A 24,514-nucleotide genomic window follows, 5' to 3' on the forward strand; every position below is an offset into this window, starting at 1 on the left:
GTACTGGTCTTTTATTGCAGTCTGTAAGATTCTTGACAACAGAAATAATGACGCTTGTGTTACTGCACCAGAGTGCATTTATGAATAATGAAGAAAAAAAAATCAATTTACTTAAAACAACAGATACCCATACTAATAATCACTCACGAAATTTAAGAAATTAAATATATATACGATTTTATAAATATTGATAGTCTATATTTATTGCAGGACTGGTTTAATAACGGTCTATACGCAAACGTTACATACCTTACACACCCATGTAGCAGACAGGTGTTACTGTGTTTAGACCGTGAGGGTTGGTATTTGACTGGGCTACTAAACTCAACATAACACCCCGTCGGTCGCTCCGTGCAAGGTAGGTGGGAGAGCGCGCCTGGTTCTTGGAGGGATAATTCGCGTGCGTGCGCGCGTTTTCCGCCGTTGGTGATTCTTCACTGTGAAGTGCCCCGCCCCCTCCTCCCCGCCCCCGTGCGCTGCACAGGCCAGGCAGGCAGTGCTCCCACCTCCCCGAGCGATCCAAGCCGTCGGTAACGGAGAAGATGGCAGAGAGGCAACAACAGAAACACGAAGGCAGGGTAAAGATCGGCCATTACATCCTCGGCGACACGCTCGGAGTGGGGACATTCGGCAAAGTGAAGAGTTAAGTCCTGTTTCTGTGTCATGCCAGGCTTCATGTGTACGTTTGTGTCTTCAGTTGGAGTAGTTAATGTCAAGTAGTCGCTGTGCCCCCCTCCCCTCCCATCTCTTTAACGCTCCGCGTTCAACTTGCTGGTGGTCAGTGAAGCAGTTGGCGTAGCTGAGCGGTTTAACCACGGCAACAGACTGGATTTTAAACGTACTGTAGTCTGAGAATCCGACCGCTTCAAAGTCAAATTCTTTCACCGAAGCCCCCTTCAGTAGCTGCTGTTATCAGCTATGGGAGGTGATAAAACCTGGATGCACGGAGATGCACAGTCACACTCGCATTATTATGGTATAACGTTAAGTAATAAGGACTGTGCGGTGGTGGCTGTCCTTTGCCCTGTCTGGCGACAAAGGACGTCTGAAGCTCACCGTTTGACCCACCGTGGGAACCTAACGTTGAACTGACATTAATGTTTGCAAGCTAGTCCGATGTGTTATTCTCTGCTAGCCGGTGGTAGCTTGTTAAGTGCTTGTCAAGTCGGGCAAACCCTAGACAATCTTAAAGCTTCAAAAGGATGCATATAACAGATTATTATTAGGGTTGCCTTCGCTAGTTCTCTGACACTCAGCATGACCTTGTGAGCTTTAACTCCATGCTCACCCCGCCTGTTTCTTGTGTGTGCTGCTAAAGCATTTGAAACCATGGCTATTTCTGAACATCATTATTAAGGAAAATGATTTTGCTCACACTCCCAAACCACTAGGAGTGTGAAAATCTGTGTCAAGTCATGTGTGAATGAATACAAAATGACTGTATGTGTATATGTAATGCTTGCTCGTTTCAGGTTACTGCTTGTGTGTTAGTTGTGGAGCAGTTCATGCCCCAGTTCGTATCTGATTCTGAGTTTCGTGTGCAGTGTTTGGCAGCTGCAATAACAGCTTGGTTTCAGAGCCTCCAGCAGGCAGATAGCTCCAACACTATAAACAAACGCATGGAAAGAAAATAGGGGTTACAAAAGAGAGCAAAAGCTCAATATAACAAACACAGTTCATTCACTACTTCGTGCGAGCTTCCTACGCAACAGGACTCCAAATCAAAGTGTAACCCTTTTAATCCACACCAAGCTGCTTATGTAGTAGGTTATGTGATTTATTTATTTTTTATTAATTTTTTTAGCCTCTGTGGTCTGTCTCTTTCATGTCTGCATTCTGTTGTTTTTAGTTGGTGAGCATCAGTTGACAGGCCATAAAGTGGCTGTGAAGATCCTGAACAGACAGAAGATCCGTAGTCTCGATGTTGTGGGGAAGATCAAACGAGAGATCCAGAATCTTAAGCTGTTCAGACACCCACACATCATCAAGCTGTAAGTGGAGAAAGACGACACATCCGTCTGTCAGATTGAAGACTCTCAGTGAAGACTGACAGGCTTTGCAGAGAGATAACTGGGCTCTCTTTTATTATTGCTTGTTGTAACGTGGGTTCTTTGCTGTGTGTTGTGGCATGCTTTGCTTGTTCACGTGTTTTCTAGAGCTGTACTCTACTGAGCATGCCCACAAGGCTCACAGGAGGTAAAACACACAAACATACCAATGCACGCACACAAGCTTTGAGCTAGATAAAGAAATGTGCTCTGGCTAGGACAAATCTCCAGTTAAGATGGTGGATATTGTCTAAATCCCTCTCTCCTCATGGGTCTTTCCGTGTCTTTGTTGTCCTTCTTTCTCTTTCCTTCTATCTCCCTGGCCTCTTTCACCTTGTTAGTCCATGTCTGTCCGTCCCTCTCAACATTGTTTGTGATATTTTTAGTCTAGGGTTAGGGTTAGTCCACTGTAAAACTCTAAGCAATGGCAGATATGCGAGTTGTCAGGTCATAAGCTGGAGTGCTGTGGAAGTCAGTGTCAGAGACATATACAATAATAAACACATGCACACTGTGTACACTTCTTGTACAGACATGGAAGCAGTTTAACATACCGACCATGACTATAAAAGCTGCCACACTCTCAACTGTTAGAAGAAAAGAAGTTATTTGTCTTAATGTTTCTCCTCCCATAGTCCCTGTGGTGTTAGGCTTCACCCAGCTTGACAGGATTGAAATAGATTGTGATAAAGTTTATATTCTACCACCGGCAACCATTCATGAAATTGTGCCTGCAATTTAACATACCTGACCTTTATGAAAGCAACCCAATATCACAGCCTTGCCGTGCCTTTGTTTCTGTGTGCTAATGCTGTGTATTGTTTATGTAGACGATATAGGTTTAGACATTCGGGTTCACTCATCTGTGTCCTTGTTTTGAAAGAAAAGCACATTTGTTCTTATTTCCAGTAAATTAATCAGAAATGTCATGAATGACAAATATGACTGACTGATGATTTTTAATAGCAACAATCACTCCTGTGTCCTGTTGCACAAGTTACAGAAATGATCATGAGAAGAAACCTCTCCAAATATGATAGCACATCTGATAACTGCTGTGTTGATTAAAGAAACAATTCATTTGGTTAGCTGAGTTACTGGAACATCAACTCTTGCCTGCTCGAGAATTAAAAGTGACTTTTATTTTGAAAGCCATCTTAATAGGGAAATGAAAGCTATTCCTTGTGGGAAATTGTGAAAACTGAAGATGCCATAGAAAGGTGTGTCCTACCCCCTACATAAAACCACAAAAACCTGAACCTGAATAGAAAGAGGAATGAGAGGCCTGCAACACAGAGCAAGGAAACAAATGCATCAGACACTCTATTTTCAGAAACAGACACCTCATGGGTCCTAAACTGGCAGCTTCGCTAATTGGTAACCACAAAATACTATTTCTGGGATCAGCAGTGAAGAAGCAGCTCCCGGGGCCTCCCTTGTAGGCAGAGTTGCAAAGAAAAAGCCATATATCCTTCTGCTAATGTCTTTTGCCCATCATAATCTTTTCCTGATATACTCAAAAAACTGGACAGAGGTGGCTATACGCCTCTCTAGCGATTCAATTAAAAACATGTAATTTTTAATTAATGATTTCATTACTGACTTTGTCAGGAAAAAGAGTTTTAATTATTTTAATGTTATTTCCATTAAAAATTAATCTACCTAAAAAAGGGACATGTCTAAGTGATCACACTTTTAATTTTTGAGAATAAAAGGTGAAAATAGAAGATAGAAGGTGAAATCAACTAATGAATGTATTAAAAGTTCATTGAAATACAACAGTTTGGGGTTTTTTGTTGTTGTTGTCAGGTACCAGGTCATAAGCACACCGACAGATTTTTTCATGGTCATGGAGTATGTGTCGGGAGGCGAGCTGTTTGATTACATCTGCAAGAATGGACGGGTAAGATGACATTCTTCTATTATCTTGCTGGTAGATTTCAGCCTGGCTGAGTACAGTGGTCAATGAATCATCCGAAATTCTTTTATTATCCAGTGGCATGGTTAGCTGACTAAACAGAAGCCTGACTGGTTAAACAGTTCTGACAGTTTAAAAGCAATTGTTGCATATATTTGATAAACATATCAAGCAAAAATCTGATGATGGTTTGTTTCCTGGGCTTGTGCAGTAATCCAGGTAGACTTGCTCTTAAAAATAGCTGAGTGTATTTATACTTAACTTTGTGTTGACTGTAGTTTTTCACATTATTTAAATCCACATCCTTCACATTATATATATTATAAACTATATGGTCTTGCTTTAGCTTTAAATATAAGCTTCTTACTACTGTCATTTTGAGTAGGTATCTATATTTTAATTAACTTAAAATGCACATTTAAACTATGTTCCTAAACATGTGCTTCTGTTTTCAAGTGCGACTTACAACGTCTCTCCTTGTTTTGTCATGTATACATTACATCATATTACATTATAATAGTGGATGCTCGTGTTAAACATGGGCAAACTTTCAAAAACTTAGATGAAGTCAGTTTATGTGAAAGTAATTCCTATGAGCCAAAGTTTCATGCTTTAGATTTGTCTAAACATTTAATTTCAGGCAGTTTTTTCTGCCCTTAGCTCTGTGTGGTGTCAATGAAAGCAAATATCTCTAGAGCACAAAGCTCTACCTGTGAGCATAAAAAACATTTCTTAGATTTTCTGTTCACGAGGGGCAACCAATCAGAAGAAAGTTGGTTTAAAATGAGCGTAAAGATGGCTCAGACATCATATTAACTGATAGGTTCCACAGGCCTAGTATGACATAAATAAGGTTTATTTTGAACTGTGAGTCACGAAAAGCTGCCCTAGGAAAGTCTAGTAAAGCCATTCATAGTTTTCTATTATGTTTATAAACTTCACCTTTTGAAATTTAAGTAGTGTGACTCTTAATGGACTGCATGGTTATGCATTAGTCCCACACAGCGCCTACACACACCTTTGCAGAACGTTGCATGTCTTACCTGTTTATGTCGCCAGGGTCAGAAACATCCACAATATGCACTACTCCTACTCTTGTACATGTTTGTGCTATTGTTGGTCCTTTAGTCCTGCTTCTGCCAAGGAGAGCGAGCCAAAGTCACTGATTATAGTCAAGTGAAACTAGTGTTAAAAGCAATGAAACTGTCCACTGTCCACTGTTTTTTAATCTTTTGTTCTTTTTTGTGCTTCTCCCCCTCTCTCTCTTCATGAACTCTGTTGTCACTACCTTTTGTGTTGAAGCCCATTTTCAACTAGTCCGTAGGCAGCGTTCTACAGTTTAGAAAACCAGAGTATTTAAAATCACTAGCTTTTTACCATTAGCATCCACGAAGCCAGCTATTCTCTCGGGTCATTAATGGCACTTAAAAGAGATAAATGGGCTAATGATTATTGATCTTAAATTTAATTACCTGCGTAGAAAACCCAGTCTGAAATGTTTTCCATTTGTAATAAATCAGTAAATGAATGTTTTCCATAATAACTCTAAATGTTAGTGCTTTTTTTGCACTGACTCAACAAAATCTGCTAGAAATGTTTTTAAAGTTGGGTCCTGTGACAGGCTGACCCAGTTGCACACTTGTAGATCAGAGGGAGCATCATCACTCAGATCAGTCATGTCTATTCATTTTGTGTCTTTCAGGTGGAGGACACTGAAGCACGCCGCCTCTTCCAGCAGATTATCTCAGCTGTAGACTACTGTCACCGGCACATGGTGGTCCACAGAGACCTCAAACCTGAGAATGTCCTATTGGATGCCAATAAGAATGCAAAGATAGCAGACTTTGGTAAGAAAACAGGCTCGACAATAGAATTCTTTTGCAAATTCATGGTAAGAGGACACATAAAATACTGAGGTTTGTTTAGGGTGACAGAATAAAATTACATAGTTTAAATAAAGCCAAGTGACAGCTGTTTATGATTCAACACATGCAGTAACTTTGTTAACTTGAAGAAAAATGTGAACTCTAATTGTGCACCTTTTAGCTTTATTAAATGATAAGGAATATGTCACTTGAGAATGCCTCTTATCAGTTAAGGCCTTAATTTTTGTAATTTAAGTCAAAATTGCTGATGTAATATGAACATGGAAGAGAGAAATATTTTCAAAAACACACAAGGGCCCTTATGCGCAGCAGGGCGTGTGGGGTGGAGAGACATCCCTTAGCAACGGCAAGGTTTCATATCAAGTCTGGCAGGAAGCCTTGAGGCCCAGTGTCATCTGATAGGGAAGGAATCAAGAGGGGGGGGGGGGGGGGGGGGGGGTGGCAGTGGAGTACAGCAGGAGAAGTGTTTTGGCTGAGAGCAAAAATACTGGCAAGCAGAGCAAGGGAGTGTTAAGGGACCAGGGATAAAAGATAAAGGGAAGGTCAGCACAACACAGAGTGTCTGACGTTTAATGTTTGGCAGAGACCCTGGTAGGCAGAGAGAGGCTCATCCAATTAAACGAGCTTTGTGTTTAGAGCTTAGTGTCTTGGAGAGTAAAGAAGGATAAAGGTCTCAGTAGTGTCCGCAGTGTATAACTCCCTGTTGGGCCATGTTCAAATTTAACCTGGAGACAGGTGACAGATTAGGGGGAAAAACCTGAACCCTTGACCCGTACAAGGAGGGGTTCTGGAGATGTGTTGTGTTGTTGGGATCTTTTTGCTGGCAGGGTTTGACTAGCCCGTCTGTTCCTTTAGAGGAAAAGGTCACTAGAAATCAGTGCAATGTTCTGAACGATCACCTTATTACTTCATCCTGGGATGAAACATTTCTATCCTGTCTGCTAGAGTGGTCGCTTCAAGGGTTACAGTACCCTGTTTATAGGCCATTAGTGGTCACTGACTGGATTCATGAGGATGGAAAATATGGTCATATACTGTGCTGTTTTGGGTCTTTCTGTGTGAAGTTTTGCCTCCAAAGACATGATTGTCGGTTAATTTATGATTCTAAATTGGCCATAGGGGTGGGTATGACTAGTCTTTCTCGTTGTGCCAGCTCTGTGCTGGACTGGCTCTCTGTCACAGACATGACAGATGACACGACAGATGGACAGTGATAGGTTTCACTCCCTTGAAACTCTAAGTTGAATGGAAAGAAGAAAAATATATCGGTCTATTATTAGAAATTAATAGAATTGATAAAATGATATGCTACAACCATCACACATCTAAACCCAGTTGAGCACCTATGTGAGATAGGTTCACTGCTCTCCACGCCCCATCTCCACCGAATGATGAAATATCTTTTGAGGGTGCTTGAACACCTTAAAAGAGTTCTAAAGCTGAAGCTGTTCTGGTGGCAGCAGGTGGCTCATCTCCATACTAAGATGCTTTGTTGTTGTTATGCTTGTTGCTGTAAGAATAAAGACAGAGAGATATTAATGTTCTCTTGTCATTTAATTGGGATTGTCCGACAGGACTGTCAAACATGATGTCAGATGGAGAATTCCTACGAACTAGCTGTGGCTCACCCAACTATGCAGCTCCAGAAGTCATCTCAGGAAGGTTTGTGTGTCTGTTTTTTGTGTGTGATCATACAACCAACTATTTTTGTTATTGACTTATCTAATAATTGTATTTATGTTTAACCGTTAACCTATAAATCATTGTGAAAAAAAGCTTTTCTGGTGGTTAAGCATCTGGCTTTTTTTTTTGTTGTTGTTGTTAACTGTCACATCCTTTCATCTCTCTGTTAGACTCTACGCAGGCCCAGAAGTTGACATCTGGAGCTGTGGTGTGATTCTGTATGCCCTGCTGTGTGGCACCCTGCCCTTTGATGATGAGCATGTCCCCACACTGTTTAAGAAGATCAGAGGAGGTGTCTTTTACATCCCAGAGTACCTGACCCGCTCTGTGGCCTCGTTGCTGATGCTAATGCTGCAGGTGGATCCTTTGAAGAGAGCCACCATTAAAGACATCAGGTACTGACCCCACTGTCTTGAATCCAGAGGCCTCCTTTAGCTACATTGTTAGCACTTTTTTATTATTTATACTGTATGTTTCTCTTCATATATCATTTTTTTTATTTAAAAAAAGAGTTCTTTAACTAATGTTGCCACAAAATAAAATGTCATAGCTTTATAACTCAAGTTATAGCTTTATTTTCTTTCCTCAATATGTCAAATAGTTGCCTGTTCACTCTTTTATAACTGTTAGCTCTGTAATGTGGCACAGGATTGTTATTACCGACTCCTCTGTTTGATAATGCAGTTTCAAGCAAGCTAAAAGTCACAACTTGCGTGTCTGATAATGTCAGTATTGAGTTTGGGATGAAGAGTTTGAGTTGATCAATGTTTTTTGATAGGGAACACGAATGGTTTAAGCAGGACCTACCAGGCTACCTTTTCCCAGAGGATCCGTCATATGATGCAACTGTTCTGGATGAAGAGGCTGTCAGGGAAGTGTGCGAGAAGTTTGAATGCACTGAATCTGAGGTTGTGACCAGCCTGTACAGTGGAGATCCACAGGTGCTCATTGTCTTTGTTCTAGTCCATGTTTTCTATGTTTAATAAACTTAACCTGATATATTATAAAAGCTGTAAACAACGTTTGTAGGTTTCAGTAGTATAATGGTCTGTTGGGAGTGAATTATCTCCTTGGTCTTCACTTTATTTTTCATCGTCCTTCTGTTTACGCAGGATCAGTTAGCCGTAGCCTATCACCTCATCATAGATAACAGGCGCATCATGACCCAGGCCAGTGAATTCTATTTGGCGTCCAGTCCTCCACAGGGCTCCTTTATAGAGGAGGGAATGCCGTTACCCCCTGGAGTTAAACCTCACCCAGAGAGGATGCCTCCGCTCTTGGCTGACAGCCCAAAGTCTCGTTGTCCTCTGGATGCTCTCAACACCACTCGGCCTAAACCGCTGGCAGTGAAGAAGGCTAAGTGGCACCTGGGTATCAGGAGTCAGAGCAGACCCTATGATATCATGGCTGAGGTGTACAGAGCTATGAAGCAACTCAACTTTGACTGGAAGGTGCTTATATATACCTTTATAAAGCACATCACTGCAAAGAACCCCACACAAACGAGAGTCTCTGTTTTGGCTGTTTTTTTAAATATTTATTTATATATCTATTGACTTACTTTTTGCATGCGTGTGTGTGTGTGTGTGTGTGTGTGTCAGGTGGTGAACCCATACCATTTGCGAGTGCGAAGGAAGAATCCAGTGACAGGCAACTTGGTGAAAATGAGCCTGCAGCTCTATCAAGTGGACAACAGGTCCTACCTCCTTGACTTCAAGAGCATTGATGGTTAGTAACACATTAAACAGGTTTCACAATCTAGTCATAATCAATACATAAATAATTTAAAACCAAAATAAAATAAACATTTTTCAAATCCTAAAACATGCATGTCCTTTGTGCGGGTGTAAAGCTGCTGATGTAAAACCAGAGTTTGTTTGAGCTGAAATGACTAAAGGTGTGAACTGCACTTCACAAGGTTGTCTAAGAAAATTGCAGCTGTAGTCACAAAACATTAAAAAAAAAAGAAAAAAGTTATTTTATGAAAAAGCTGCTTTTTCATGTTAAAGTGTTGAGAGTGGGTTCAGCAATCCTACAGCCTGAGGAAAGAAACAGTTTTGAAGTGTGTTGGTACTAATGTATTACTTGCAAGATGTCTTTTAGTATCCTTTCTGCATAGACACCTCACCTCACCGGTACCTTTGATGCTCAGTAGATGGGTGTCTGTGATCTTTTATTTACATTTAGACCATTTAAATCATCCACTGCAGAAATTTCTGGTCTTGGATTGAGTGTCTTGAATCTTTAACAGATTTAATATCATGTCATTTGAAGCCTAAAAGATTTAAAAAGGGTATAAGAAACTTCATACATCCGATAGATGACATTATTGTTTAGATGACAGATATATATTTTTATGGTTATGCAAATCAGGTGAATGAGTCATCTTGTACTTGCTTTAGCACAGAATTGCACTTCAGCCAGAGAGGACCACTACTTATTAAAAAATGCATTGACATCATTTTTAAGACCACACCATCATAATTGCATTTTCATGTATCATTAGCTTTGTGTCTTTTGTTTTAAATGACCTTTTTTTAGCATTTAGCACTGGTTCGAAATAGCTGGTCAGATTTGTATACTGTCTCACAGATATTTCTCACGAAGTTTAATAAAACAAAAGTTAACGTAGTAGTTACTTGATGAATGACTACTACTATTTGCTGTTGCTGTCCTTCTAGATGACATCATCGAGGCAGTGGGCTTTAAATCGGGCTCATCCACTCCTCAGAGGTCAGGTTCCACAGCCGGTCTCCACAGGCCCAGACTGAGCATTGACTCGGCAACCCCAGCGATTGATCTGCCCCAGCTCAGCTCCTCTCTCCCGGGATCCCTGTCTGGTAGCTCCCATCTACTCACCCCACGTCAGGGATCACACACCATGGACTTCTTTGAAATGTGTGCCAGTCTGATCACTACACTAGCACGCTGAGCCCTGCTGACTCCCTTAGGTCACTGTAACCTGGATGTCAGTGGGGTTTTTAAGCTAATCACAGATCGAGGATGTAGGGAGTGTAGATGTTTGGAGTGACTTCTTCTTTCTGTCTCTTCTCCATCTGTTCTGTTTTACTGGATTGGGGGAAGCGATTGGAAATGTAAATGGCAAGGCAGGTGTGGCATTCGCCTCGGATGAAGAGAGAGAGAATGAGGAGGTAAAATAGTGGGGCTTATTGTTTCTTGTTTTGACAGTCACTGGGTCAAAGTCTTGATGTCTTACACATCAGGCTGCAGCTGAGGGGAATCTATGAATTAGTCAGAAGCGAGTGGTCACAGTTCAGCAAAGGTCAAGCTCGCTGTCACTTCTCCCACAAACACCTTCAGCTGATTATCAGTTGCTGAATTTCCTTCACCCACTGTACCACTGATCAAAGGTCAGGTTTGCATCTTGTCTTAAATCTTCACTGAGGCAAAGTTGTTAAACTCGACATTAGAGAGAGGATCGCAAAATGTAAAATTCTATTTAAGATTTTTTATTTATATTGTTTATGAGGAAGATTTTGTTATCCTTGTATTATATTTATATTACAATCATTATGTAGCTGAAAAGTTTGACAGAGAAATACCAAATAAAGTACTTTATACATCTTTAAGATGAATATTTTAGCTGTCAGACCCATATTTATTTTTAAGAGGTTTTTTTAGGCATTATAGTTTTTTAATTTAATTACTACTTCAACATAATTTAATTGATTTTGAATTGATTGTAGATGAGTAGTGAACCTCTTGAGACAGCGGGATGATAGAATGATGCTCTGCATGACGCCGAGTATGTGTTGCATTGGTGTTGAAGACAGATGCAGACCATCTTACGAGAGTTTGGGGTTCTTTCAGGGGGATATCCAGATATATTTCAAAGCATTCAATCACCCTGCTATTTAAAGCAGCGTTTTATACATCACCCACAAATATGCAACACACCCACAGATCCCTTTATATGTGAGTCCCTAATGAAGACACTTTTGCTTAGTTATCATAGCTGTTCAGTTCAGTCACATATGCAGTAAGCTGAATAAAGACAGGCATTACAGCTGTTTTTAGGTTAAAAAAATAACATTTTGTTTTATTATTATATTATTAAGCTTTTAAATTAGGCAGATACCCCTTAATGTGAGATATTAAAACTATTTTTATTGGCTGGTGTGGCCAGTTATTTTTTTCTAACTTGATAAAGTACTTAAATAAGCCATTGAATTTCAAAATAGAATGACACTGAGGAGGGCAAAAAAAAGATGTGAGATGGTATGTATCTGTTGCACAAGTGTATAAGCCACATGAACTTTTCTACAGTTGCCTTAAACAATGCAACGCATTAATTGGTATGGGGTGTGTGTTTGTGAGCTCAGATAAGTATGGTACTTGTTGTATATTTTCACTGACTTAACACTGGTGTGCTGAAAGGCTCTTCAGTATAATTGTGATGTCTGGGATCTCAGAGAGGTGACAGAATCAGAAAAGTGAGTGGCGAGAGACAAACCGTGACGGTTTGGTGTGGTGCAGCTGTCTGAGCTGTTATCTATTTCAATTAGCCATTGCTGTCTGTTCAGTCTGCACTGTAAAACTCATTTGCTGTGGCCGACAGTTTGCACACTTACTGTTTACTGCACCGCAGACTTTACTGTAACTGTTGTTGCTGGTTGCTGTTGATGCACGCCACCGTTCTGTAATGTCCTGTCAGATTTCCATAGTGATGTTGTGTATTGCTATAGCCAGGCATAACATTATATCAGAATCATTTATGACTGAATGTAAAATGAAAGCCGGTGCTGCTGATGTAAATCCTTTTCTCTCTTTCTCTCACTATGTTCTTCTGGTTTTAAAACTGCTGTTTTGAAGGGGGGATACCAGACTGTTGCCTTTCTACTGTTTGCAGTAAGACGTAGAAGTCAGTGGGACTGAGGCACTTACTTTTCTGCAGAGTGGCGTCACAGAGATTTACAAAAATGTAAATACAGCCCTTAGAAGTACACACTGATATAAATAAGTACAGTAAAAAACTAAATAACTGAAACAATAGAAGATGAATAAAGGTGCCACAGAAAATGCACATTTTTTTCAGTGTCCTAAAAATTGCTGCCTTTTGGTTTCACGTTGGATTCAAACACCCCGCTTTCCCAGATCAATATCTCAGTGTCGGGTCACTTTTCTCACCTGGTTCTAATTGCTAGTAGACCTAGGTCTAGTTGAACCAGTTAAAGCCACTTTCTGCTCCCTTGAAACCCTTTATTTACATGTTCTGTGTATTTGTGCTGTCTGTAAGCTCATACACTGCTCATTGTTCTTTGTCAGGGAGAAATTGTGTTCCCTGCTCCAATGTGCTGCTGCATACACACCTTTGTAAACACTGGTCCACAGTCTTTGTCAGCCATCTATTTTACACTATTGCTGTGTCTTAAATTACTTCTCTATTGTGAGCAGCTTCAGTCACATCAATATAATATATGGGCCTTTATGCTTTAATTCCTGGTACTGATGTTCCTAAAAAACACTTGCAAAAATATGTATGATTGAAGTGCACTATCCAGCAGAAGTCATGGGCGAGATTTAAAAACTCCTCTGAAATAACCAGTGTTTACTGTCAGGTGTAGTCTACCATCACAACTGTATGCAAATACCAGTGGCATGATAGTCATGTAAACTAATTTGTGTTTAGAGCCAGAAGAAATGCTAAAGGGCCTAATTAAATACAAATTTCACATGTTGTACCAAAGTGAGTATTTTCTGTAGTGGGGTTCTTATGATCAGTGTAACCCTAAATACCCCCGTTTGTGTGCATGCGTGCGAGTGTGTGTGTGTGTTTGTTAGGTATGTGGGTGCACGCTGGTTGTTGTGATTGCGTGTATGCGTGCGTGTTTAAACTGTCTCTATATGTCTTTCTGTCTGATTGGGGTTTGGATTTCTCTTGTTATGCATTGCATGATATTGCTGTATTGATTTGCACTTTAATGAATATTTATTGAAAAAAAAAATAAACATTAAAAAAGATTCCGTCTTAACGTCTTTTGTCAGTTTAGATATTTCATAGAGTCACACAAACTCACACCCACTACAAACGCCGGTTGCAAATGACCTCAAGTAATCATCACATTATTTTGTTTATCTATAATACTTATTCATCTGTTTATAGGGAAGTGTTAGTGTCAGAGGCAGGTAAAAGCTCTATAAAAAGTAAAGAAAATTCAGTTGATGGATCTCCCTCTAGAAGTTGCAGCTATGTTTAATACAGAGCAAATACTACCATTTATACTTATTATATTACACAGCATGCTGGTTATTTGGGTCCAATGACAAAGAAGTCAAACTCAAAGGTCATATGTATTGTAGCATGAGTAGTTACATAATCCCTTCCATATACCACAACTGACACTGAAAAAAGTAATGAGTGTACAAATTACAAATTAGCAAAAACTTATGTGCAAAAAATCTAATACAAACAACTTTTTTAAATGGCATGATAAAAAAAGCAAAGGAAGCTTTTTCCAATATTCCTTAGCTACAAACACTTCCATCTGATAAGAAAAACCGCTGTTTCCATTCCGTTGTTCTTTCCTTATTTCCTCCACTTTAAATATATTTTCCATTCTGGTTTTTGCACAGAAAGCAGTTCATTGTCCCTACGAGAGTTTCCAGGATCACAGTGTCCACAAATACTGTGTGTGTCTGTGCAAAGCAGTTCACCGTGATCACTTAAAGCAAGCAGATCAACTGTCCCATGCTGGTTCCACATTGCAGTGTTTGAAAGAACAGAAGAAAGATTTCCGTTTGCCCAGATGATATAATTCTCATTGTTGTTAAACGTAATTCTACTCCACGAATGCAGTCATTGGATAAATAAGATCATAGTCCAACAGGTAATGCTGCAGACAAATGCAGTTCCACCTGGGGGGAGTTTCTGTTCAGCTGTTAAGACAGAAAAACATCATGTCATCATGGCATGTGCACAGTGATGGACAGTGAAGAGTCCAGAGTGATTCATCCTTGTCTTGTTGTACGATGGCCACTTTACCTTCACTCCGCTCCATCGGCATACATGACAGGAGGAGGTAAAATGAGTGTATCAGCAACAAAATCTGTAACTTCTGCTGACACAGCCTCAGGCCTGTAGAAAAAAAAATGCATGAAAACAACTCAGTCTTTCGTCTATCACCTTATATTCTTCACCCAGCAGCTCATTCGTCCCTCGAAGGGAGGGAGTATGTAATCGGTTCTATTTCAATCAGCTCGAGATGATTTTATTTTGGTGAAAATCTCGTCAAGGTCAAGGTCACAACAAATGTAAAAAGCAGTAAAAGCTTTATATTACCCATGGTAATAATGGGTATATTGAGTATGTGCAATATAGTAAGCTTCGGGGGAAATGAGTACCCACGTGGGCCTTGACCTTGATTTTTTGCAAAGGTGACCTTGAAAAAATTGCAAGAAACCATATCGAGTAATATGTCATATGAAAGTGCATGGAGAGAGCTGTACAACACACTTTTTATTTTTTCAATATGACACCCTACGACATCACAATGACACCATAATAGACTGACATCATTATATTGTAATAAAAGCAGGCTGATGTCAGCAGGTTATGATAAGCATCATAAAACATCACCGTTTTAGCCCTTATAGGGAGCTTGGGGGGGGGGGGGGGTGTTCACTCTCTAAGTGCTCTTGTTATGTAAATGCTGTCTGTTGCACTAAGTACAGAGGAGGGACCTACTTGAGGAGAATCAACAACTCATTGTTCTGCCAGGAGTCAACCTGGCTTAACTTCCTGGTGAAGTTAAGGTGGAGTTAAAAACTCATCTGTTTTCTCTCAGGGATGGAAAAAAAAAAAAAAAAAAAAGGACATTTACTCTTTTCATGCTTATCAACCTGTTCCAGGCAAAAAGGAAGGAAACCTGTCCGTCTACAGGTCGGACAGCATGTTTGACATTTTTCTGTGTGTTATGTAAATGCTGTCTGTTGCACTAAGTAACAGACATGGATGGACAACATTGTTACGTGCGTTATTCTTTCTGTACTTACGTGTGATTTGCTTCTTCTGCCACATTCACAGAACCTGCAGTGTAACCTGAAGATGTATTGATATTGCAATTTAAAAATCAGGTTATAAAAAGTTTATGATAATACTTTATGAATGTTTATTTTAAAACATCACTTACTTGTTTGTTGTTCAGCAGGACTGTTTAAAAAAAAAGACAAGGAAACATTAAAACCTTTCTTGGGTTCAGGTATATGTATTTCTATGAGTTTCTGTATTTTTCTTTGTCCACTTACACATGAGGTGCTTCTTCCAGCACAGATGTATTGCCTGAAAGTGCATCAGCATTAGGGTTTGAAAAAGTAGTCAATCAAACACATTAGTGACTTTTTAAATGTGATTTTTAGGGCATTACTTACTTGTTACTGGTTCATTGGTGCTGTTAAAAAGAAGAAAAAACAAAAATTGAAAAGAAGCTCTGGATGTGTCTGTGCATGCACGCTCATGGATGGACAACATTGTTACATTTTTCTCCACCATGCCTACCTTGCAGCTGGCTCCGGAGATTTTTGTGAACGGAAAAATGTCGACAACTTCTGAAGTGCTCTGTTAGGACAAATAAAAAGGAATTGTATGAGTCTGCGCGTGTCTGTATGCGTTTCTGTAAGAATGAAACAGGTGAACTCACTGGTTGTGGGAGCTATCATGACCCATGTCACTGTGACTGTGCTGGTGGTTTACGCTAAGGTCTTTGTTTCCTAAAAAAGAAACCACACAAGTGACGGATAAATAACTGTATGCAAGTGAACATACCACAGTTACACCAAGGAAACAATTCCTAAGTTACCAGACCTAAGATTGGCCATTACATATTTCACTAGCAGCTTCCTGTTTAAGCACCTGCTTGTCTAATGAGTCACATTGCAGGGAATTAACGTTTAAAGAATGCAGCAATGAAAAGTCCATTGTTCATTAAAGAAGTTTAGAAGGGTGCAGTTTTGTAATTTCAGTAGTTGTGAAGAAATTATAATTGGATAGAAACTTGATACAAAATCCAGAACATCAGTAAATTTAGTCCAGTGTAGAAGTTCTGACATCCCCATTCACTGTTGAAGAGAAGATGAAAAAAGATGGACCTCGAGGATTTGTTTATGGACTCAGATTGAGTGTTTTTGGTCAGCTTGGTGTTTGTTATACTGAGGGCGCTCGCACACTCACAGTTGTGTTGCAACCTCACACAAGCCTTTCTGTGTTTCTCTGAAACAGCTTATCTGGTGCAAATATCAAGTCTGTAGTATCTTTGTTTACTGTATCTGTTTACTATATCAAGATAACAAATTGAGGAAATCAACATGACAAACACAAGTGTCCTATTTATTTTTGTTGTGTACTGAAAGGTGACATTTAAGTGAGTAATTCACTGATTCATTATGCTTTGTTTAATGTATGTGTCCAGTAAACAATTAAACATCTTCCCAAACTTGTTTTTTCACAAGAGCTGACTGGGGAAGAACAGAGTTGGGAATGGTGCTGCCTAAGTTGGGATGTCTTACCCACATCTGGCATGGAGAATGTCCGGTTATGACCTCTGCAGGAAAAAAGAATGCAAAAAAATGTTAATAGCAGATTGATCACCTTAACTGTTGTCCTCAATAGAAAGAAGCAGTAAAAAACAAAAATAGAGCATAAGTGAGCATTTACTCACTGTACAGCCTGTGTACTTGTAGGACTAGAGAGAGGTTCATCATCATCGCCACTCCACTCCTCACTGTCGTCTGTGACTGAGCATGTCAACATCAAAAATATTAAACTGCTGTTGAATAATTTCACTGTATTTTGTTATCTTGGGTAAAAACAGGAAACACTTACAGCTTTCTCCTGGTAATTGATAATGGTTTGAGACACTGGGGGAAATAAAAATCATCTGTAAATAACTTTTTAACTTAAAAGTAATAACAGCAGTAGAAGGTTACACAGGATAGCTTGTTATTGTATGAAACTCTTACTGTGAAATCATGCGGGTACCGTCTGGTTCGGTAAAGTTATTTTTAGACCTGGGAAGAGTTTTCCTTCCCAGCTCTAACATCTCCTTGATGTCCAGCTCCACATGATCAACTGCGACATACCCATCTAAAAAAACATTCACATGGTCGTTCATGGTGTCATTTCAGATTATAGCACTTGTGTTTCAAAAACAGGTTCTTCCATCCTTTTATCCTTTTTATCTCGATTGTTTAAGTTTTGAACTCACAGCTGTTGCTGCTGTCTCTGGCCAGCCACTTTCCTTTGGGGCAGTTTGCTGTTCGGATAATGCTGATTGTCTCTCCTGCCTTGACGGGGAGATCAGTCTTTCGTCCCTTTGCAGTTACAACCACTCTTGCCTGGTAAAGGGCATCCTCCTGTCCTGTGATCTAACAAACACAGTTACATGTTAACACTGAATATTCCTCCACTGGCACACAAATAACCTCAATAAACAATATTCATGTAGCACTTTTGAAAACAACACTACAAGAGGCTTTATACCACAAGACAAATACATGTGTTCACTAGCTGGATGGTGGGTTAATCGTGTAATTTATGGTATTAAAGAGCAGTCTCCTGACAAATAGTTTGTTGTTGTGCAGAAACACTGAGATACCTCAGTGGAGGTATTTGAGTGGCAAGACTGCCATCTAACTGCCCCGTGGAGCCCCATTATAATTTGATCAAGGATTTTTGGAGAAAGCTAGAAACAACCTTCTATGTCTCACTCCTGTGATCAGATTTTTGCAAAAGGAACACATACACACACACACACACACACACACACACACACACACACACAAAATACAGATCTGTAGAGCAACGTCTTGTATGCTCACAGTTTTCAAACCACATCGGTACAAGATGTGGTTTTGTTTGTTTGTCAAAAAGTCTGCTGAGCAAGATTTTACACAGATCTTGCTGTCAGTTACGCAGAAGCTCCCCAATAGCAACTTTAACTGCTGTTTTACTGACACAGGTGATGATTTGCTTGAATTCAATTCATCTGATTGGTGGGTTGTTGTTGTTTTTTTTTAATCTCCTCTCTTTCTTTCTCCTTCTCTCTCATTGATCAGAGGATGTTTTTATGTGTTCTGCAAAGGCAACAACCCCATCACGATTTCTCCACAGTGCACAGTCTCGTTATGAAAGGATGATGATTTCATGATTGTCAATGAGTGACATATTACTGATGATACAAGTACAATTAGAGGTAGACTGCCTTCTGCAGATAGGACCTGGACCTCACAAAGGTTTGAGAAGATTAAAAGATTTTATACTGTCCAAATATATGATGTTATATAAAAAAACCCACAATGAAAAGGATACAACAGTGCTGTCTATATTAGAAAAAAAGCACTGTTTCAAAAGGGACAAAAGTCCAGGGGGGGATATGGGTAGGATTTAAAATCAAAGTGGTTCCACTGAGAATTACATAGGAACACAATCTCAGCAAGGTAACCATTTCGCACTAATCACAAAAAAAGGTATGACATATCAAACCATTTAGTTTCCAGATGTATGATATTTACCACAGCTGAGCTGTAAGACTGTCAAAGCATCAGCAGGAGAGACACCAGGCTTTGAATTGATATGATTATTAAAACTGTCTGTGTTTTATCAATAGAGGAATAGAGCAAAGAAGCGGCACATGATGACATAATAAATGCTGACATGCTTCTTACATGTACAGTATTTACAGCGTGTGACAAATATGACATTAATCTTGTAATCCTGGGGTTTTACGCTTAATGATATTAACTGGGCAGCTGGCATTTACTCCATTTTTAGAGGGTTTCTGGTAAAGCCAGCTGCCTGTTGTGTTAAAAAAAAAAAACAGAGAGCTAAAATAGACACAAAACCGCATTTATAGAGTTTTTGGGGTCATTCCTAGGTAATTACTACAACACAGTTTCTGCTACAACACAAACATTAATCAGAACATGTTCAGAACAATAATATTGTAGAAGAATCTGCAGAAATAAAGAATGGTCCATAGGTGTTGTGTCAGAAATATCACAGACAAAACAAATGTTTGCTCGTGTTCTGTTTGTGCCAGCACATGTTGCTTACTTCAACTCTTCCACTGCCAGGAATGAATCCAGACAGGTTTGTATGACCCACCCTCCCCCGATGTTTCTTAACCTTCCGTATTCACTAACCTTGAATTTCTTCTTCATCTCGTTCTCCCTCTTTTCCCTCTCTTTCTGTTCTTTCTTTTCCCGTTCTTGTTTCTCCTTTAGCTCCTTCTTCTCCTTTTCTAGCCGCTGCTTTTCTTTCTTTTTCAGCTCTTTCTCATCAGGCCCCTCTGCAGCTGCCTTCTTTTCACTCCTGAGGAAGGCAGAATGAAGGGTATCATCCAGTTAGAAAAGGACTACTCGTAAATAGCAGAGGAGATTATGAGCGAAACAAAAGCAAATCAAACTCTCATCACTAATTCTCCGGGGATACGAGAAATTAAAAAATCTCTGGATAAAAAAAATTAGGCCTTACTTGCCAAACCTCCCCGTCTTGGTTTTCTCTTGAACCTATAAGTAAGAATAAAGAATGTGGATTAATTAACTCTGAATTAAAATTCCATAAAGAAAGCGTATCTTTTTGAATGAAGAAAAATAAAGTCTTGATTTTACACTGCAGCTTACCGTTACTGGCATTGACTCAACATATGGATCTGCGGTTTAAAAAAAGGACACAGTTATGTACAATACCAAAGATGCAACCCTTCCAGGCAGTTTCTAATATTACTGTATTAATTTTAACACAGTTCCTATTTTTGATTTCCAGTCTGGTCTGTTAGAAGTCATTCTCCTCTAGTATAAATAGTTTCTTACTCTTTGGCTCTTTGTGTTTCTTGACTTTAGTCTTGACTTTTTTCTTGTCACCATCAGGTGTGGCGATATACTCGTACACATTTTCTGTGCTCTGATAAACATCGTTTTCTGGTTGGGGCCTGCGTGGGACAAAAAGTTGAACAAACACTAATGAATACCAACTTGTCAGGGATTAAGAACCATTTTAATGAGAAATAAAATAGATTAAATTTGCATGTCTTACTCTGACGCCTGTTGTAAGTCCCGATTGAGAGCATGAGATGATTCTGGTAGTTCATTCATTTGGGATATGCCTCCATATGGTGTCTCTGTGTGGATCTCGGTTTGCGGAACGGTTATCCCATTACTGTGAACCTTTGGCGGGTCAAAACCGTCTGTAACATCTGGACCTGGGTACATCTCATACTCCAACTCTGATCCCTGCAGCTTCAGATTAGGAACGTCTGAAGCCACATTGTTAACTTCTGGGACATCAGGGGTGTAGGTCTCTGAAAACTCAAGTGGAGCAGGGACATCTGCAGAAAAGGCATAAAGGATTAAGAAGCATTACAAGAACAGGCCACTGAAGTTTAGTTTTTCTCTAAATTGTGAGTCTAGCACTGGTGACCACACCATTAACTTCCATGACAGGTGGAGGAATGAATTCACTCAAGCTGGCAGAGTTAAGTATGGCAGGTTCCTCTACAGAAGAATTCAGAGGCCCATTATCTGAAATAGTCATCTTGGGTGGAGGCGGGGGAATCACCAGCAGCTCTGAGACAGGGTCAGGTCCCTCAGTGATGTCTTGCAATGGGGGAGAGAGCTGTCCTGCAAGGAATAACATTACATATGAACATATAACAGTTTAGAAGGTTATGACTGGATATGATTGTTAAAAGATTTTGAACTTTAATCTCATTTAAGGCAAAAAGAGCCATTCAACACAGTAACAGCAAAACTCCATCTAAAAGTGAATTTTCCAACACAGAAATAGAGAGAGGGCAAGAAAAGAGTAAGAATTATACACGTACGGAAACAAAACCAGTCAAACCCACTGTGGAAGTTGTTCTTGTATAACTCTGTAGAGCTGAGTTAATGCATTTATAAGAAATTTGCAGTATAATTCAATTTTGCTACTTTAATTGCAATGCAAAATATATCTCCAGAAACCTGCCCGCTAGCTGCCTTTTGAAAATGTACAAAACTTGTTTGTTGCAGAATAAAAGATTAGAAACCATGTCAAAGGTGCTCATCTGTAATTTGTAACAGGAGACTTCACCCTATTGAATGAGCTTGACATAAAAACCTGTATGCACAATTTCAAAAATGCAATGCAAATTAAACAGAGCATCAGACTTCCTGCACTCCTGTGCAGTGACAAACAGACATTAAACTGTTTGTCACTGCACCTCTGACATAGCAAACATACCTCTGCAGCTCTGCCCTGCCTTCTGCTAAGTTGTTTCTGGCACAAAAGAAGAATGTCACCACCTGAGGCGACCCTGTGGCCAGGTAGTTTCTGCAGCTGAAACCCTAAACCCTAAACTAACAAATTATGTTTTGCAGGCCTGATGATGATGAGAGTAAATTCTTCTCAACTTCTTTTGAGGTGAAGTAAATCCACAGAAAAGCAAGACGTAGGGAAGAGAGGAGAGGGGAGGGGAGCTCTACTGTGGTTATGTTAATTGGACTTACGGTGGTCAATGCCGTTAACTGGTGCTGGTTTCGATAGGAGGGCACTTAGATCTTCATAATCAATGGGTGGGAGTTCTGGGAGACTTTCAGTGGGGCTCTGACACTGGGAGGATTCCTCAGGTGGAGGGGTAACAGAATAGGAGTGGATGTCACTTATCAAGGGGCTAAGAGCAGGTAAAAAAATTACATCTTGTTAGTGACTGAGCAGTAAACAGAGATGTTTCTTCATAACTGCTGGAATGAAACTGTGTGTGTTCCTGCTGTTTGTGTTCTTTACCTGTTGGTCTTCTTGCGTGCCTTCTGTAGAGCATTGAAAATCCTCTGGTCACCTGGTGGTGTTCTTCTTCCAGGACTCATATCCTCTGCTCTCTCCAGGGCAGAGAGTGCTGAGACTGGACGCTCTGGTTTGGGAGATGGTGGAACAGATGGAGGGTTCGTGGCTGGAGAAGGAGGTTTCTCCACAGCAGGTATATAAATAGCATCTTTCCCAATCTCAGATGTAATCTCAGGCTCAGGGGGTGATGGAGATGGAGAAGAAACCAGGGAAGGAGAACCAGAGATGACACAGCTGGGTGGAAGGGGTGGAGAGACACTGGGTGGACTGGTAATACCTTCATCTTGGCTAGAAACAGGCAAAGTGAGATTTTCTATTTCAGGTGGGATTTCACTGTTCCAGCTTGGGATTTCAGGTGATGGGCTCTCAGGTATGAGAGGAGGAGGTAGGTTGAAGGCAAGAGATTCAAGAGTAGTAGAGGTTGGGGTCATTTCTACATCAGCACTGTGGTCTGGTAAGGTGGGGTTGTCTGGTAGATGGGGCTCTGATGTTGAATTAGGTAGTGTTTCCCTACCGGATTCAGAAGGCACTGGGATGAGTGGAGCTGGTCCAGCAATATCTGAGCTTGGGGTGTCCAGAATTGGATCAGCTGAGATCAACACTGAATCTCGTTTTGGCTTTTTGAAAAGACTGAAAGGCTTCTTTTTCTCTGTTGTGACTTTAGGTGGAGGTGCGGCTGGCACCAGCTCTGCTGTACTCTCTTTCTGAGTTACAGGGGCAACCAAAGGAAGCGTCTTGTCTTTGTTATTCACTTTCTTTTGATCCACGGAATCTTCAAGAAGATTCTCCCTGCTCCCTTTGAATGTTTTGTGCTTACCACCTTTCAGTTTTCCTTCACTTTTGTCTTTATTGTTGATGAGAGGCTTTTTGCTCTCTTTCAGATCATCTTTGAAGACCACTCTTGGGGCAAATAGTGTCTTTCTTTCCAAGTTCTGATTGATGGTGGTCAGCAGGGAGGGGCGTGCACCTGAAGGGAGGTAATGACTGGGGCTCTGGGGAGGAGAGACCACATTTGGCTTCTCTGGGAGAACAGGTTTTATCTTGGGTTTCTTCAATATGAATTCTTCTTGTTGAAACTTGGCCCTTAGGGCCTGAAAGTCTATCTGTTCCTCCTGATGAAAGTATCACACAGTACAATAGTCTCAATACAGGGCCTAAATAGGTACATTTTTCCCTTAACATATTTGGAATAAGAAAAAAGTCCCAAATCACTTATTATTAAGAGGAGTGTAGTTCTGGTCCTTATCCGGTAAGATAAATTATGTCATCATAGTAGTAACAACGTTACAGCATTCAGAGCTAAAACAGTGATCGGTGTTTTCATGTATCTTGAATTTCTTTTTTTTTCTTTCTTTCCCGCTAAAAGAAGAGGCATGCTTGACTTTTGGAAATCAATTGGATTCAAGACAGTGTTCAACACACACGACAAAGGATCGATAAAGTTGTAAAATATAACCTGAACTCTGTCTGACTTTACTGAATGTTTTTGTAAACTTTGATTTTTTTTTCAAATGTCAGTTTACAGTATTGCCAGTATTTATGTCTGCTAACACAACTTTAAATATATCAACAGCATATTATCCAATCATCATAATGTTACGAGTGTTAGGGCATACCTGTTCCATTGCGCGTTTTAATATCCACAGAAACGACAAAAACCTTTATGAAGAGAGATAGTTCTCTTATTCAGCTTCTCATCCTGTGTCCGGAGAAAAACAACAAACAAATAAATTAATTTAAAATAAAAAAGGAAGTAAGAAATTCTAAACACTGTATTCACTGTTCCAGGTTCCTGCGTGCTTCACCTCTGATCGAGAAAAATCTGCGTCCCGTGCGCACCCGAGATGGTTTCAGAGGAGGAGTGCGATTGAGTAAAAAACAGTCGGGCTCGTCAAACTAGTCCTGCTGAGCATTTTACGCCACAGCACGATGACTGTCAACAGCTCTTGGATTTTTCTCCCTCTTCTTCAGGAATGTCGTCCGGCTGGCACGACGTGAGTCACTCTCATGAAACCAAGCTGATGGAGATTTTTTTTATGTTTATTTTCAAAGTGACTCATTTTTTTTTTAAGAATGCTAACCTCTCTTATAAGAACAGTGTATTTTGCTGTTATGAGAGGATGGGGTATAATAGTTTAATCTTTGA

The 24,514-nt window shown here is 40.0% G+C and overlaps 2 protein-coding genes across 4 annotated transcripts; one reads left to right on the forward strand and one right to left on the reverse strand.

Moving 5' to 3' along the window:
* Window positions 1–468: 468 nt before the first annotated feature.
* On the forward strand, window positions 469–13,508 carry prkaa2 (protein kinase, AMP-activated, alpha 2 catalytic subunit). Of its 2 annotated transcripts, NM_001319869.1 has the most exon segments (10): window positions 469–642; window positions 1,850–1,991; window positions 3,858–3,951; window positions 5,669–5,813; window positions 7,427–7,514; window positions 7,706–7,930; window positions 8,314–8,476; window positions 8,648–8,986; window positions 9,137–9,263; window positions 10,217–11,282. In NM_001319869.1, coding segments are annotated over 10 exon segments (1,674 nt in total). In that variant the 5' UTR covers window positions 469–542; the 3' UTR covers window positions 10,468–11,282.
* A 223-nt stretch (window positions 13,509–13,731) lies between these two features.
* LOC102078195 (FYN-binding protein 1) lies at window positions 13,732–24,258 on the reverse strand. 2 transcript variants are annotated; one of them, XM_019351620.1, is made up of 24 exons: window positions 24,174–24,258; window positions 23,985–24,067; window positions 22,312–23,480; window positions 22,035–22,198; window positions 21,371–21,418; window positions 20,973–21,167; window positions 20,584–20,875; window positions 20,361–20,479; window positions 20,172–20,200; window positions 20,023–20,057; window positions 19,692–19,860; window positions 17,756–17,915; window positions 17,511–17,634; window positions 17,374–17,408; window positions 17,210–17,285; window positions 17,058–17,092; window positions 16,193–16,262; window positions 16,051–16,110; window positions 15,924–15,943; window positions 15,801–15,834; window positions 15,686–15,705; window positions 15,549–15,594; window positions 14,539–14,631; window positions 13,732–14,432 (listed from the first exon to the last, which is right to left on the reverse strand). In XM_019351620.1, the coding sequence occupies exons 2-23, from the start codon at window positions 23,991–23,993 to the stop codon at window positions 14,541–14,543; spliced, it is 3,000 nt and encodes a 999-aa protein (XP_019207165.1). In that variant the 5' UTR covers window positions 23,994–24,067; window positions 24,174–24,258; the 3' UTR covers window positions 13,732–14,432; window positions 14,539–14,540. The 2 variants fall into 2 exon arrangements, with proteins under 2 accessions (XP_019207165.1, XP_005478970.2); XM_005478913.2 differs by lacking the exons at window positions 21,371–21,418; window positions 24,174–24,258 and having other exon boundaries at window positions 23,985–24,169.
* Window positions 24,259–24,514: the final 256 nt, after the last annotated feature.

This window comes from Oreochromis niloticus, linkage group LG23 (genome assembly GCF_001858045.2).
Source record: "Oreochromis niloticus isolate F11D_XX linkage group LG23, O_niloticus_UMD_NMBU, whole genome shotgun sequence".
Taxonomy (NCBI): domain Eukaryota; kingdom Metazoa; phylum Chordata; class Actinopteri; order Cichliformes; family Cichlidae; genus Oreochromis; species Oreochromis niloticus.

What these genes read in the sequence shown, in the direction of transcription:
- prkaa2 (XM_025902635.1), top strand. Translation starts at nt 5,738, where the DNA reads ATGGTGGTCCACAGAGACCTCAAACCTGAGAATGTCCTATTGGATGCC. An exon ending in GCCACCATTAAAGACATCAG is followed by an intron (nt 7,931 to 8,313) that starts GTACTGACCCCA and finishes GTTTTTTGATAG; the next exon opens with GGAACACGAATGGTTTAAGC. An exon ending in AACTCAACTTTGACTGGAAG is followed by an intron (nt 8,987 to 9,136) that starts GTGCTTATATAT and finishes TGTGTGTGTCAG; the next exon opens with GTGGTGAACCCATACCATTT.
- LOC102078195 (XM_019351620.1), bottom strand. An exon ending in GCACGCAAGAAGACCAACAG is followed by an intron (nt 22,199 to 22,311) that starts GTAAAGAACACA and finishes ACCTGCTCTTAG; the next exon opens with CCCCTTGATAAGTGACATCC. An exon ending in CACCAATGAACCAGTAACAA is followed by an intron (nt 15,835 to 15,923) that starts GTAAGTAATGCC and finishes ATGCACTTTCAG; the next exon opens with GCAATACATCTGTGCTGGAA.